Source organism: Muntiacus reevesi, chromosome 5, assembly GCF_963930625.1.
Source record: "Muntiacus reevesi chromosome 5, mMunRee1.1, whole genome shotgun sequence".
Classification (NCBI taxonomy): domain Eukaryota; kingdom Metazoa; phylum Chordata; class Mammalia; order Artiodactyla; family Cervidae; genus Muntiacus; species Muntiacus reevesi.
This window is the reverse complement of record NC_089253.1, coordinates 74,218,924-74,232,552: the sequence shown is the minus strand read 5'-3', so window position 1 is coordinate 74,232,552 and position 13,629 is coordinate 74,218,924. Positions and strand designations below refer to the sequence as shown.

At 38.2% G+C, this 13,629-nt stretch overlaps 1 protein-coding gene and 1 non-coding gene across 3 annotated transcripts in view; both read left to right on the top strand.

Moving 5' to 3' along the window:
* NVL (nuclear VCP like) overlaps nucleotides 1-10,518 on the top strand; it is a 92,197-nt gene extending 81,679 nt beyond the window's left edge. For both annotated transcript variants that reach the window (XM_065938402.1, XM_065938403.1), the window contains exons 22-23: nucleotides 1,368-1,438; nucleotides 10,208-10,518. In XM_065938402.1, coding sequence (XP_065794474.1) covers nucleotides 1,368-1,438; nucleotides 10,208-10,252 — 116 coding nt within the window. In that variant the 3' untranslated portion in view covers nucleotides 10,253-10,518. The remainder of the gene's footprint in view (nucleotides 1-1,367; nucleotides 1,439-10,207) is intronic.
* Nucleotides 10,519-13,300: 2,782 nt separating this feature from the next.
* LOC136170049 (U6 spliceosomal RNA) lies at nucleotides 13,301-13,407 on the top strand. Its single transcript, XR_010663507.1, has one exon. It is a non-coding gene; the product is annotated as a U6 spliceosomal RNA (small nuclear RNA).
* Nucleotides 13,408-13,629: the final 222 nt, after the last annotated feature.

The window sequence follows — 13,629 nt, the reverse complement described above, 5'->3', positions numbered from 1 at the left end:
TTCTTTTTAACGACTGAGTAATATTCCATGGTGTATATGTACCACAGCTTCCTTATCCATTTGTCTGCTGATGGGCATCTAGGTTGCTTCCATGTCCTGGCTATTATAAACAGTGCTGCGATGAACATTGGGGTGCACGTGTCTCTTTCAGATCTGGTTTCCTCAGTGTGTATGCCCAGAAGTGTGATTGCTGGGTCATATGGCAGTTCTATTTCCAGTTTTTTAAGAAATCTCCACACTGTTCTCCATAGTGGCTGTACTAGTTTGCATTGCCACCAACAGTGTAAGAGGGTTCCCTTTTCTCCACACCCTCTCCAGCATTTATTGCTTGTAGACTTTTGGATAGCAGCCATCCTGACTGGCGTATAATGGTACCTCATTGTGGTTTTGATTTGCATTTCTCTAATAATGAGTGAAGTTGAGCCATCTGTGTTTGTTAGCCATCTGTATGTCTTCTTTGGAGAAATGTCTGTTTAGTTCTTTGGCCCATTTTTTGATTGGGTCATTTATTTTTCTGGAATTGAGCTGTAGGAGTTGCTTGTATATTTTTGAGATTAATCCTTTGTCTGTTTCTTCATTTGCTATTATTTTCTCCCAATCTGAGGGCTGTCTTTTCACCTTACTTTTAGTTTTCTTTGTAGTGCAGAAGCTTTTAAGTTTCATTAGGTCCCATTTGTTAGGTCCCATGGACAGAGTTTTGCTTTTATTTCCAATAATCTGGGAGGTGGGTCATAGAGGATCTTGCTGAGATTTATGTCGGAGAGTGTTTTGCCTATGTTCTCCTCTAGGAGTTTTATAGTTTCTGGTCTTACATTTAGATCTTTAATCCATTTTGAGTTTATTTTTGCGTATGGTGTTAGAAAGTGTTCTAGTTTCATTCTTTTACAAGTGGTTGACCAGTTTTCCCAGCACCACTTGTTAAAGAGGTTGTCTTTTTTCCATTGTATATCCTTGCCTCCTTTGTCAAAGATAAGGTGTCCATAGGTTCGTAGATTTATCTCTGGGCTTTCTATTCTGTTCCATTGATCTATATTTGACAGAGTACTTTTTAATTTGTTCCACAATAAACTGTTTTGATTGCTGGGGGGAAAAAAAGACTATGCTTTTAAAATATATGACATACTTAAGCATGTATGGAAAATTAAATATGGTTAGGTATATGTAAATTAAGAAAATGAAAAACTGTCTATAACTTTGATGAGCAGAATATATCTGGCTTGAACATTGCTCTGAAAAAGAATAGAGCCAGTGTCATTAATTGCCTCAGTGTTCCCCTTGAATGCTGGTTATTTAGAGAAATTTAGTTATAAATCTCAGTTAGCTTACTATACCCAAATATTATGTATGTTCATGCATTTGCTCCACAGGTGAACTGAAGGTTAGTCAGAAGCACTTTGAAGAAGCTTTCAAGAAAGTGAAGTCATCTATATCAAAAGAGGTAAGCAATGCTCTTAAAGGTAGAAGAGCAATTAGAATTGAGAGTAGTAAGTATGAATTCATGACAAAAAGCAAAATGGTTGCCTCTGAGAGAGTGTTCTTGAGAGACTGTAATTTTGAATGTTTCTAGAGACTAGAGACACAGTTTCTAGAGACCCAGAGAGGAAATGACCTCATGTATGTTTTCATAATCTCAAAATTTTTAATCATTCTCTTTCAAGTATTATTTGACCTGTATCACCCTTTACACTTACTCATAGTTTCAGGAAAGTAAAAATACCTTCACTGTAAGGTCAGAGAAGAGTTAAAAATCACTCAGACTTGTCCTTACAAAAAATGCTGGATTTTAGTGTATTTATTTCTTACTGTATTGAGGTATTCTGTCTGTAGTAAGTTAAAATGTTTGCTGTTAAGTGAAGTGAGGTTACTGTGACACAGAAGAGTTTGCAGGGAAATATCCAACCCAAAGAAATGTCTGAATTGAACACTGGATATCTTAGGGCTTCCCTCATAGCTCAGTTGGTAAATCATCTGCCTACAATGCAGGAGACCCGAGTTCTGTTCCTGGGTCAGGAAGATCCTCTGGAGAAGGAAATGGCAACCCACTCCAGTATTCTTGACTGGAGAATCCCATGGACAGAGGAGGGTGGCAGGCTATAGTCCACGGGATCACAAGAGCTGGACACGACTTAGCGACTAAACCACCTATCTTGGATGGATATCTTTTGTTTCTGGACTTCCAGAAGTGTAATTTGCCTTAGCCATGTGATTCTGTTTATTGACTATACTTAAAATTCCTCTAGCTCATTATCCATTTATTTCCCCTGGCCGGTATTTCTTAAGATTATTGATTGAAAACATTCAAGTCCAAGTTCAGACAGTTACATGAGATGGGTTGCTGTGTTGTTCCAGTGCCTCCAGTCCTGGTGTAAATACTCGTATTTGACCATCTTACCACTTTTAACTAAACTAATCAGTTAAGGAGTTTGGGCTGGTGATGGTGTCTTTTAAGTATATAGCTTATTTCTTTTTCAGCTGAAGTCTAGTCTGCTGAACCTGGCCTGGGTCTTTTACCATATGTGGAGAAATGAAAGTCTACTTTGACGTCTCAGGCATTTTGTACACTAGAGGAAATGTTTTTATTTCATTGTCTGTCTTTGAGTAAGATAGTCTTATTAATTAAAATGAAACAGTTTTACAGTTAATCTTCCTGGGACTTTTCATTCTGATCGACAAGAAAGTAGTGATGTAAGTGCCCCCCTGCAAGATTTAGACATTAAAAAACAAATCTTCCTTATGTTTACTACCTGTAATCAGAGTTTCGATTTGAGGCTTTTCAAGAATCAGGACACACTGGCATAGCTCCACATTTGTCACTCTCATCCTGTAACCTTTTTAAAAATTGAAATTGTCTTTACCTTTGTAATGCACAAATACAGTTCCGTGCATGCGATGTTAACTAGCTTCAGTCGTATCCAACTCTGTACAGCCCCACGGACTGTAGCCTGCCCAGCCCCTCTGTCCATGGGGTTCTCCAGGCAAGAATAGTGGTGTGTGTCGCTGTGCCCTCCTCCAGGGAATCTTCCCGACCCAGGGGTTGAACCCACGTCTCTTATGTCTCCTGCATTGGCAGACAGGTTCTTTACCACTAGCGCCATCCAGGAAGTCCTCCAGTTCTGTAAGTTATGGCAGACTTAACGGGTACCTCGGTCAGTAACAGAGAGCATTCTCACCACTTCAGGAGGTTGCTGTGTCCTTTGTAGTTGTCGGTCCCTTTACTAAGGCTGGACCAGGGAAGCCCTGATCTGACTTCTGTCGTCATGCTCTAACTTCACCTGTTTTGGAACTTTATGTAAATAGAATTGTATTGATATACTCGTTTGTCTGGCTTCTTTTGCTCATGTAATGTTGCAGAGATTCATCCACATTGCTGTTTTTCACTAGTTTGATCCATTCTCTTGCTGAGTATTTTCCATGATAAGAATATACTGCAGTTTGTGTATCCTTTCCCCTGCTGCTGGGCACTTGGGTTTTTTCCAGTTTTTGGCTTCCTCAGATAATAGTGTGTCAGAGAGAGAGAGAACGAGAACATGTGTTTTTATTTCTCTTGAGTAAATAACTAGGAGAGGAATTGCTGGATCTTGTGGCGAGTGTATGTTTAACTTCATAGGAAACTGCCAACCTTCTTTTCCAAGTGACTGTTTTGCATTTTGTGAGCATTCCAGTTGGCCCACACTCTAACCAACACTTGAGTATTTTCAGTCTTTTAATTTTAGCCATTCTACTGTATGTGAAATAGTATCCTGTTGTGGTCTAAATTTGTTTTCTTAATGACTGAAATGTTGAGCATTTTGTCATGTGCTTATTGATCATTTGGATATCTTATTTTGTATCCTCACCTTTTGCTCTTAAAACTTTGAGTTGTAAAAAAAAAAACAACTTTGAGTTAATTTCTTATTAAATTGTGCAAATTCTTAGTTTATCTTGGCTTGAAGCCTTTTATGAGATACACATTTTTTTCTGAAATATCTGTAGGATTTATTTTGAAGTCTAGTTAATTTAAAATGTGTTTCAAGATATATACAACAAATCAGTTATGTATATATATCTCCACTTTTTTTTTTTAGATTCTTTTTTCTCATATAGGTATTACAGAACATTGAGAGAGCTCTCTGTGATGTACAGTAGGTCCTCATTAGTTATCTACTTTGTATATAGTATAGTATGTGTCATGTCAGTCCCAGTCTCCACATTTATCCATCCCTCCCTCTTTCCCCCTTGTAAACATAAGTTTGCTTTCGATATCTGCGACTCTATTTCTGTTTTATAAACAGAAGTTCATTTGTACCATTTTTTTTCTAGATTCCACATATAAGCAGTATCATATTTGTCTTTCTTTTTCTAACCTACTTTACCTACTATAATAATCTCTAGGTTCATCCATGTTGCTGCAAATGACATTATTTTGTTCCTTTTTATGGCTGAGGAATACAGATGTGCATATTGAGGATATTTTCTCCTAATTTTTTAATTTATTTTTCTAAAAGCATCTTTTGAAGAACAGAAGTTTTTTATTTGTATGAAATCCAATTTTTTAAAAATAGTTTGTGTTTTTCTGTCATAAGAAATCTTGATTATCCTAAGTTTATGAAAGTTTTCTCCTTTGCTTTTCTCTAGTAGTTTTATAGTTTTATCTTTTACATTTAGAACTATGATCCATTACAAACTAATTTTTTTAATTTAAAATGAGATCGAGAAGTCATGATATTTTTTCCCATGCAGCTGTCTAGTTACTGTGGTCCTGTTGGTTGAAAATACTTTCCTTTCATTGAATTATCATGCCCTCTTTTTGAAAACCAATTGATCATCTATGCATGAATGTATTTCTTCACACTTTTTTCTGTTTCACTGATCTTTATATCCATTTTATGCCACTGTATATTTTTTGCTACTCTCTTGATTATTTTACATCAATTTTTAATTTTTATTTATTTTCTGGCCACAGCATGTGGGATCTTAGCTCCCCAACCAGGGATCAAACCTGTGCTCCCTGCAGTGGAAATTTAGATCCTTAATCACCGGACTTTTGGGGAAGTCCCCTTGATTACTACAGAATAGATATGTTAATCTTGAAGTCAGCTAGTGTAAGTCATTCAGATTTCTTCTTTTTTTCCCCCAAAATTGTTTTATCTATTTTAGTCTCTTTGCTTTCCCATATAAAATTTGCAATCAGTTTTATCAATTTCTGCAAAAGAAACTTTCTGGGATTTTGAATGGATTTGCATTGAATCTGTAGATCAGTTGGGAGAGCAGAGGTATTAAAAATACTGAGTTTTTCAATCAGTGAACTTAGTTTATCTGTTCATTTATTTAGATAATTTTATTTATTTTATATAAATTTATTCATTTTTTAAAAATTCACTTATTAGAGCCATTTGATCTCTCCCAGTAATGTTTTGCTTTTTCAGGATGCAAATTTTTCAAGATGTACATTTTTCATCAAATTTATTCCTAAGTAATTTATAATTTTTTATTTTTTATAATGTTTTTTAAAATATTGTTCTCTAATTGCTACTAGTATATAGAGGTTCATTTGGTCTTTATATATTGACCTGGGATAGCTCTTCATTTGTCATTCTTTTACCTTCTTTACCTCTAAATATTTACTTCAGTTTTCTAGACTAAAAAAATGAAACCATCCTGTTTGTATTTGCCTGCTCTAATTTTGAAAAGCTTCCATGTTTAATGTTTTTACATTTAAGTGTTACATATTTTGCAGTTACAATTAAGTAATTGTATTAGAGTTGACTATAAAAATGTCACGCAGAGTTTGAAAATTGCTTGCTTGACCTATCCTTAAATTGGGCCACATTTTCATCCTTGCATCTGTGATAATTAAGGAGTGAAATCTAATTTTGTTACCTTTTTCTAAAACTCTGCTGGTAAATTTGAAACCAGTGGATGTTATGTTTGGGTTGGGGGGAAGCGTTAAGTCTCTGCTTTCTGGTCCTCCTTCACAGTCCACAGCTGTACCAGAGAACATCTTCTTCCTTAAATTGTTTTAGTGGAAGTGCAGTTGGTTTACAATGTTGTGTTAAGTTTCTGGCGTACGGCAAAGCTGACTCAGATATATATTTATGTATATTATATATGTGTGTATATATACTTTTCGTATTATTTTCAGTATTATTTAAGATATTAAATATAGTTCCCTGTGCTATACAGTAGGATTTTCTTTATCTAGTTTATTTATTTATTTTGGCTGAGCTGTGATGCTTGCAGGATCTTAGCTCCCCAACCAGGGATTGAACCCCAGGCCCCTGGCAGTGAAAGCATGGAGCCCTATCTATTGGACCTCTGGGGAATTTCCTCTCTTTTATAAATAGCAGTTTGTATCTGCTAATCATGAACTCCTACTAATTTATCTCTTCCCCAGCCCCTTTCCCCTTTGGAAGCTGTAAGTTTGTTTTCTATGTCTGTGAGTCTATTTTGTAAATAGATTCGTTTGTGTCATGTTTTAGACTCTACATGTAAGTAATTTCATGTGGTATTTTTCTCTTTGTCTGACTTGGTTCACTTAGTATGATCATTTCAGCCTGTGCATGTTGCTGCCAATGGGCATTATCTCATTCTTCCAGAAGGGTGCCAGTGGGATTGCTGGATCATATGACTACTCTATTCTTGGGAAACCTTTTTCTTTCTGATTTAGGAGAATTCAGTTGAAATTAGAGGAGTTGGATAGTCAAACAAGATCCATTTGAAAAATCAAAAGACAGGTATGGCGTTTGTTGATACATTTCTGAATGTAGGATTGAGCGGCTCATTTGTAAGCTACCCCTTTCTACTTTTAATATTAGGGTTCCTTTAGTTGTAAATGACAAAAACCCAAGTCTGTATGTGAGGAATCCATTCCACATATAAGGAAACTGAGAGTATTGCTGGCTTTAGGCATGCTGGATCCAGAAACTTCATTGCTTTGTTTCTTGTGGGAAAAGGCTGCCTGCAGGCCCAGACATACAGGCTACTTGTTTGTTAACCCCCATAGCAAGAGAATTTCCTGATAGCTCCAACAGGAGAGTTTCAGGGAACCTGTGATTGGTCCAGCTCAGGTTAGAGCCCATGGCAAAACTAATCCACTATGACTAGCTCTAAAGTTAGATACTCTAGCCAGGTGGAATGTAAGGGGTAGCATAGTTTTCTAAAGATCATGACTTCAGGCCCTAGAATAAAAAGCTATAGATAAGACACTGGCATCAAGTTATTGACTTAGTGGCGGACTTAAGTTTTTTCATACTGAAAGAGAATCTGCTAGGCTTGCTAAACACAAAAGGAACACCTGATTACATTTTACATTTTAACCTTTCAGACATACTTATGGAGATAGCAGTTGCTTTGAAGTGAGTTAACATTAAATAAATGATTGGGAGATGTCAAAAAAGAAAAATGAAAGGAGAACGGTGTGCACATTCTGTCCCAAGGCCCACAGAGCTGGTCTGTATAGTTCAGAAATGTCAGCCTGTTCTCATGCTGGGTAAACCTGCCCTGCTAACTGGTGCCTTCTCTTTCCTTGAAGCAGTCGGCTCCCTGGTGCCACACGGCTTTTAGTTTGAGGGGAAAACAACAGCATGTGAAGTGGATTCGATGTCCAGCAATTGGCTAACATGCTAGTGGGGTCTGGTTTAGAGGCCAGATGCAGAAACTTGTCACCTGACCCAGTAAATCCTCATAAACCAGCTGAGGGTGAGATGTGAGCACAGTTTGCAAACATTCCTTCTGAGTCTCTGCCTGTATTCCTCATTCATTCTTACTTCTTTCCTGCCAATCTTTCAGGCTCCCATCTGAAGATCCCGGCCCCAGTCCTAGTTTCTCATGAGAGGCCACGTCCTAGTGTGGTCCTAAGAAGGCCGAATAGATTAGCAGTTCTTTATGACAGATACCCCAGCTTAGACGTTTGGACTCTTTTTGCCAGTTACTTCTTAGTCAGCTGTTTACTTTCTTCCCTGAATGAAGCCATTATCCAATATGTGTCACTTCACAGACTTATAAAGCATAACTTATTTTGTTGATTTGGTTTTTTTGGTAATAACTGCTCACCAGAGACCTGAGCCTGGGTTAACATCAGTTAATGCTGAGACCTTGAAATTGCTTTCCCAGCTATGTATTATCTCAAATGTAGTCTTTTCCTATGGCATTGTTCAACTGTCAGGAAGGAAACCTCACTCAAACATAAATTAGGTATTTTTTTCCTTCCTCCCCTATTAAAACCACACCATAGAAACACTCCTGTTTTATTAACTCATTGGTTTAGTGTTTTTCACACCCACTGGCTGGCACACTTTGATTCTCTTCTTCACACTCGGGATTATATGGTTCTTCCATTTGCTTGATCAAGTCTGTCACATTGAGAGAGAAAAACTTCGCAAGTAGAGTTGCTCTTGCCTCTAGCTGTGTATTGAGTTACCTAAGATCCCATCCTTTCATCCATCCAGAAACATATATATATATATCATGTACCTACCATACACATGCCAGGCTTTGTGCTAGACTCACAAGATATAAAATTGCATAAGACGTGGGTTAGGAACCATTTTGAGCAATTAAAGAGTTGTAAACACTACCATAGATGTGTATATAGAATACGTATTAACCTGATCACTCAGATTCCTTCAATGTTAGAAAATAGTCTGCAAGTAACTTTTGCTTAGAAGGTATCAGCACAGTGTGACAGAGGCAATGTGACTGATTTTATTACTAACATATCTGAACCAGTAATTCCACACACTGTGTAATTTTTTTAATTCTCTGAACAACATCCATGGGAAGGCTACATATGTGTCCCAGTGATACTACTTGATTCCAGTATATTCTCTTTAATATTTTTGATGGCCATAAACTTTAAAACTTTCAAATATTTAATTTCTAAAAACTGCCCTAGTGAATCATAAGCTATCACTTCTCTTTTGGAGATACGCATGGTATGAATTTTGAATAAATAATAAATAAAAGAGATGACCAAGCTGATTATTATTACTTTGTGAGATCTTTTAAAAAATTAAGGTACAACAATTAAGGTAAAAAGACAACTTTCCTGTTTGGCATCATAACTGGCCCTGATGAAACTAATGATTGCTTGTGAGAAACTGGGTGACTGGAGGACAGAAGTTTGAAAATTGACATTTCATTGTATTTGAATTTTGAACCATGTAAATGTATTACCTAATTTAAAAACTTAAATACTAAAAAAATAATAATTTACAAGATCTTGAGGACCAAAGTAGTAGTGATAGTTTTTTCTGGAAATTAAGGATTACTTTTTAATTTTTTCTGCTGATTTGTATTTTCTAATATTTCTACAATAAATATTTTATAAAATAAAACATTATTATTAAAAAGGGAATCACTTTAATCTGACTGTAAACACAGCATGCTTAAAATGTCTTTGTCGTTGTTTGACTCTTTGTGACCGTGACCCCATAGACTGTAGCACGCCAGGCCTCCCTGTCCCTCACCATCTTCCAAAGTTTGCCCAAGTTCATGTTCATCTCATTGGTGATGCTGTCTAACCATCTCATCCTCTAACACCGTTTTCTCCTTGTGCCCTCAATCTTACCCAGCATCAGGGACTTTTCCAGCGAGTTGTCTGGAATTCCAGCATCAGTCCTTCCAGTGATATTCAGGGTTGATCTCCTTTAAGATTGAATGTCTTTACTACACCTTTAATATTTAGCAGTGAGTTGAAATACCAAGGCCCTCTTATCCTACTTCAGAGTTAATTCAGCATTTCACTAATACCTGTTTTATATTCACTGTTGACACTGTTTGAACTACTTGCCAGGAGTTGGTCCAAGGGGTACAAAATGGTGTTTTCACTGCCATGGGCCCAGGTTCAATCCCTGGACAGGAAACTTAAGATCCTGCAAGTTGCATAGTGCAAATAAAAAAAAGAAGAGTTACTTGAAAAAAATTACTGAAATAAATATATAGAATTTTTTTAAATTAATCTTTACATAGTCTTCTGTGCATTAGTCTTTACGTAGTCTTCCCTCTATGCATGTCTGTGTCTTACTCCTCTTATGAGGATACCAGATGATATTGGATGTACTAAAGCCCACCCTAATGACTTCATTTTAACTTAAATCACTTAGACCCTCATTTCCAAATCCAGTCACACTCTGAGGTACTGGAGGTGAGGACTTCAACATCTGAGTTTTGGGGAGCACAGTTCAGCTTATTTCAGTGTCTAGCTCCATATTCTGTCCTCTCCTCTCAGGATCGAGCAATGTATGAGGCTCTGCAGTGGTCCCTCAGCCGGTGAGTTCTCCAGCAGCAAGCCTTCCAGGAGTCCAGTGCCGATGCCAGAGATGCCCGCATGCTCTGAGCTGCCCGCTTTCAACTTGATACATGTGCTCTCACATAAGCGTTTTATCCTCAAATTAATGAGGCCAAGTCAAAGCCGAAGATTCTTCCCATCTGGACAACCTCATATGGAAACACCCTACCTCCTGTTTAAGGGGGAAAAAAAAAATTAATTGTCAAAATAACAGATAACCTTTTTAAAATAAAATGTTTATTTTGAAACAACCTCGACTGTACTACAGATAAATTGCAATTACAGTAAAAAGAACTTTCCCTGCAAAACCATCTGAGGGTGCTTCCCAGCCTGATGCCTGATCACCCATAAATACTTTATATTTCCTGCACAGCAGGATAGTCCCCTACATAACCAGCCATCCACATCAGATCAACCATGTCAGCTGTGATACTTCCCTGCCAAATCCTCAGGCTCCACGCAGGTTTCTCCAGCTGTCCCATTAAAGTCCTTTATAACAAAGGAATCTAGTTTGGAATTAGCTATTGCAACTCATTGCTTTTCTTTTTTGGGCAGGGGGCTGCACTGGGTCTTCATTGCCGCACGCAGGCTTTCTCCAATTGTGGCGAGTTGGGGCTGCTCTTTGTTGTTGTACATGGGCTTCTCATGGCAGCCACTTCTCTTGTTGCAGAGCACAGGCTCTAGCTGCCCCGCAGCATGTGGGATCTTCCCCAAACCAGGGATCAAACCTGTGTCCCCCACATTTGCAGGCAGATTCTTAACCACTGAACCACCAGAGAAATCCTGCTGTTTTCCTTGAAGTCTAGAACAACTCCTGTCTTAACTTTTGACACTTTTGAAGGTTATTGGCCAGTTACTTTGTAAAATGCCTTCAATGTGAGTTTGTTTCCCCATAATTAAATGCAGCTTGTACATCTTTGGCAGGAATAAGCACCATGAAGTGATGGTCTTCTCACTGCATCCTGTCAGGTAGGTGCAGTCTCAGTCTGCTCGATTACTAGGGATGTCCACTTTGATCACTTAAGAGGGTCCTGCTGAGCTTCTTACACTGTAAAGTTACTCTCATCAAAACTCAGGTTTTAGTGTGTTGTCTTTTACTCTTAATCATATGATGTTCAAACTGTCCCAGATTCAGTCAGTTGGGAGCCTGTTCACATTTGCCTCTGTGCACTTTTGACAGGTCTCTAGCTGATAATTTCAGAAGGGTTTGTGTCATGTTTTATCTCATTCCTGATTTACAGTGCTGCTCACGGTGTTTTCTGAGATTGTGTAGATGGCTTTGGTTGCCTACTTTTTTCCCTTCCAAATTTTCTATTTCACCTGACTCTACAAGTGTTTATGCTACTTTAAAAAATGTGACTGATAAAATGAAGAAAATAGTAATAGATCAAAGCAAGTCAGGTAAGTAAGGCACAGTCCTTTTTTTTTTTGAAGAGTTCACAACCAAATATTGACCTCTAACCAGAGTATCACAATACCCAAGGGGGGGGGGTGTGGAAAGGAGGGTGCTGTAAGACCCCAGAGGAAGAACACCAAAGGAAAAAGCAAATCAGGATCATATCTTCAGCATAGATGATTAAGAATGAAAGTTAAAAAGTGTAGCCCAGAAGGTCTTAAAAGAGTTATGTAATTTGAGTAATAGATTTGATTGGGCTTGATATCAGCCAAATCAAGAGAAACGCAGTCTGGTATGTCATATATATAAGAGATGGTGAAGATTGTCTTGACAATTGAATTTTCTTGACAATTTCTAGACAAGTAGGTCTAAAGTACCGAACTTTCTGGTTGTTTCAGTTCAGTCGCTCGGTCGTGTCCGACTCTTGGCGACCCCATGAGTCACAGTACACCAGGTCTCCCTGTCCATCACCAACTGCCAAAGTTTATTCAAACTCATGTCCATTGAGTTGGTGATGCCATCCAGCCATCTCATCCTCTGTCGTCCCCTTCTCCTCCTGCCCCCAACCCCTCCCAGCATCAGGGTCTTTTCAAATAAATCAACTCTTCGAATCAGGTGGCCAAAATACTGGAGTTTCAGCTTCAGCATCAGTCCTTCCAGTGAACACCCAGGACTGATCTCCTTTAGGATGGACTGGTTGGATCTCCTAGCTTATCCTAAATGCCAAGTGTTGACTGCATCACAGGTTAGGCTGCATTTGTCCATCAGCTTTGCAAATCAGCTGTGATGTAGGTTGGAGAGCAGGGAGTTATTGGGCAGGAAGTTAACCAACTAATGTCACAGAGAATGTTGCCAACACTGTCCGTAAGGAAGGAAAGATAACGTGTTCTAAGCACCATCTGTGTGCTGGACAGTGTTGTATTGTTTTAATTCTCCCAACTCTTACTCCCCATACAATAGGGATCGAATAGCATCTTCATTTTATTAAAAAGAAGAAGAGCTTCTTCACAGTTACCTGCTGTATATACATTCATGTATATGGAACAGTCTGAATTCTGGTCCACAGCTGTCCGGCTTTTCTTTCTCTTGAGAAAAAGTTCTAGGGCTGTGTTAGGAAACATCTGGAGTTGTATCCTCTGTTCTAGCATTGTGAAAGATTCCGCAATCTCATTAAATGCTTTATGCTGAGCACTGATAACATAATGGTAAACTCGAAACATACTGCCTAATTTGGTATGTATAATGTAACTAGCCAATTGTCCCATAATATCCATTCTTCCCTCCTTCCTTTTAGTAGGAAGGGTTCTTGCTGCCAGGAGAGTGACTGTGTTCTGTGTAGTGTAATATGAACACTGGTGATGACCTCAGGTCTGGTCACATCCTTAAAAAGAAGCAGCTTGAACTGCAAACCTATCATTAATTGGGGGCAATCTGCATTGAACTCTTAGCACATAAGCAGACTCTGGAAAATATCCTCAGAAACCACACCTGGTTTAAAAAAGAAAACACTGCTTGCCCATTTAATTCTAGTTCTCCCTTCCCTAGGCTGGAATGATGAAGATGAACTGGCTTTGACCATATAAATGGGGACATTCTAGGAGGTGACAGAACCATAAGACATAAGAAACTAAGGTTCCCTGCTCGCTTCAGCAGCACATATACTAAAATTGGAACGATACAGAGAAGATTAGCATGGCCCCTGCGCAAGGATGATAGGCAAATTCGTGAAGCGTTCCATATTTTTTTGAATCGGTTCTAATGAGATGGATGAAACTGGAGCCCATTATACAGAGTGAAGTAAGCCAGAAAGATAAAGAACATTACAGCATACTAACACATATATATGGAATTTAGAAAGATGGTAACGATAACCCTATATGCAAAACAGAAAAAGAGACACAGAAGTACAGAACAGACTTTTGAACTCTGTGGGAGAAGGTGAGGGTGGGATGTTTCAAAAGAACAG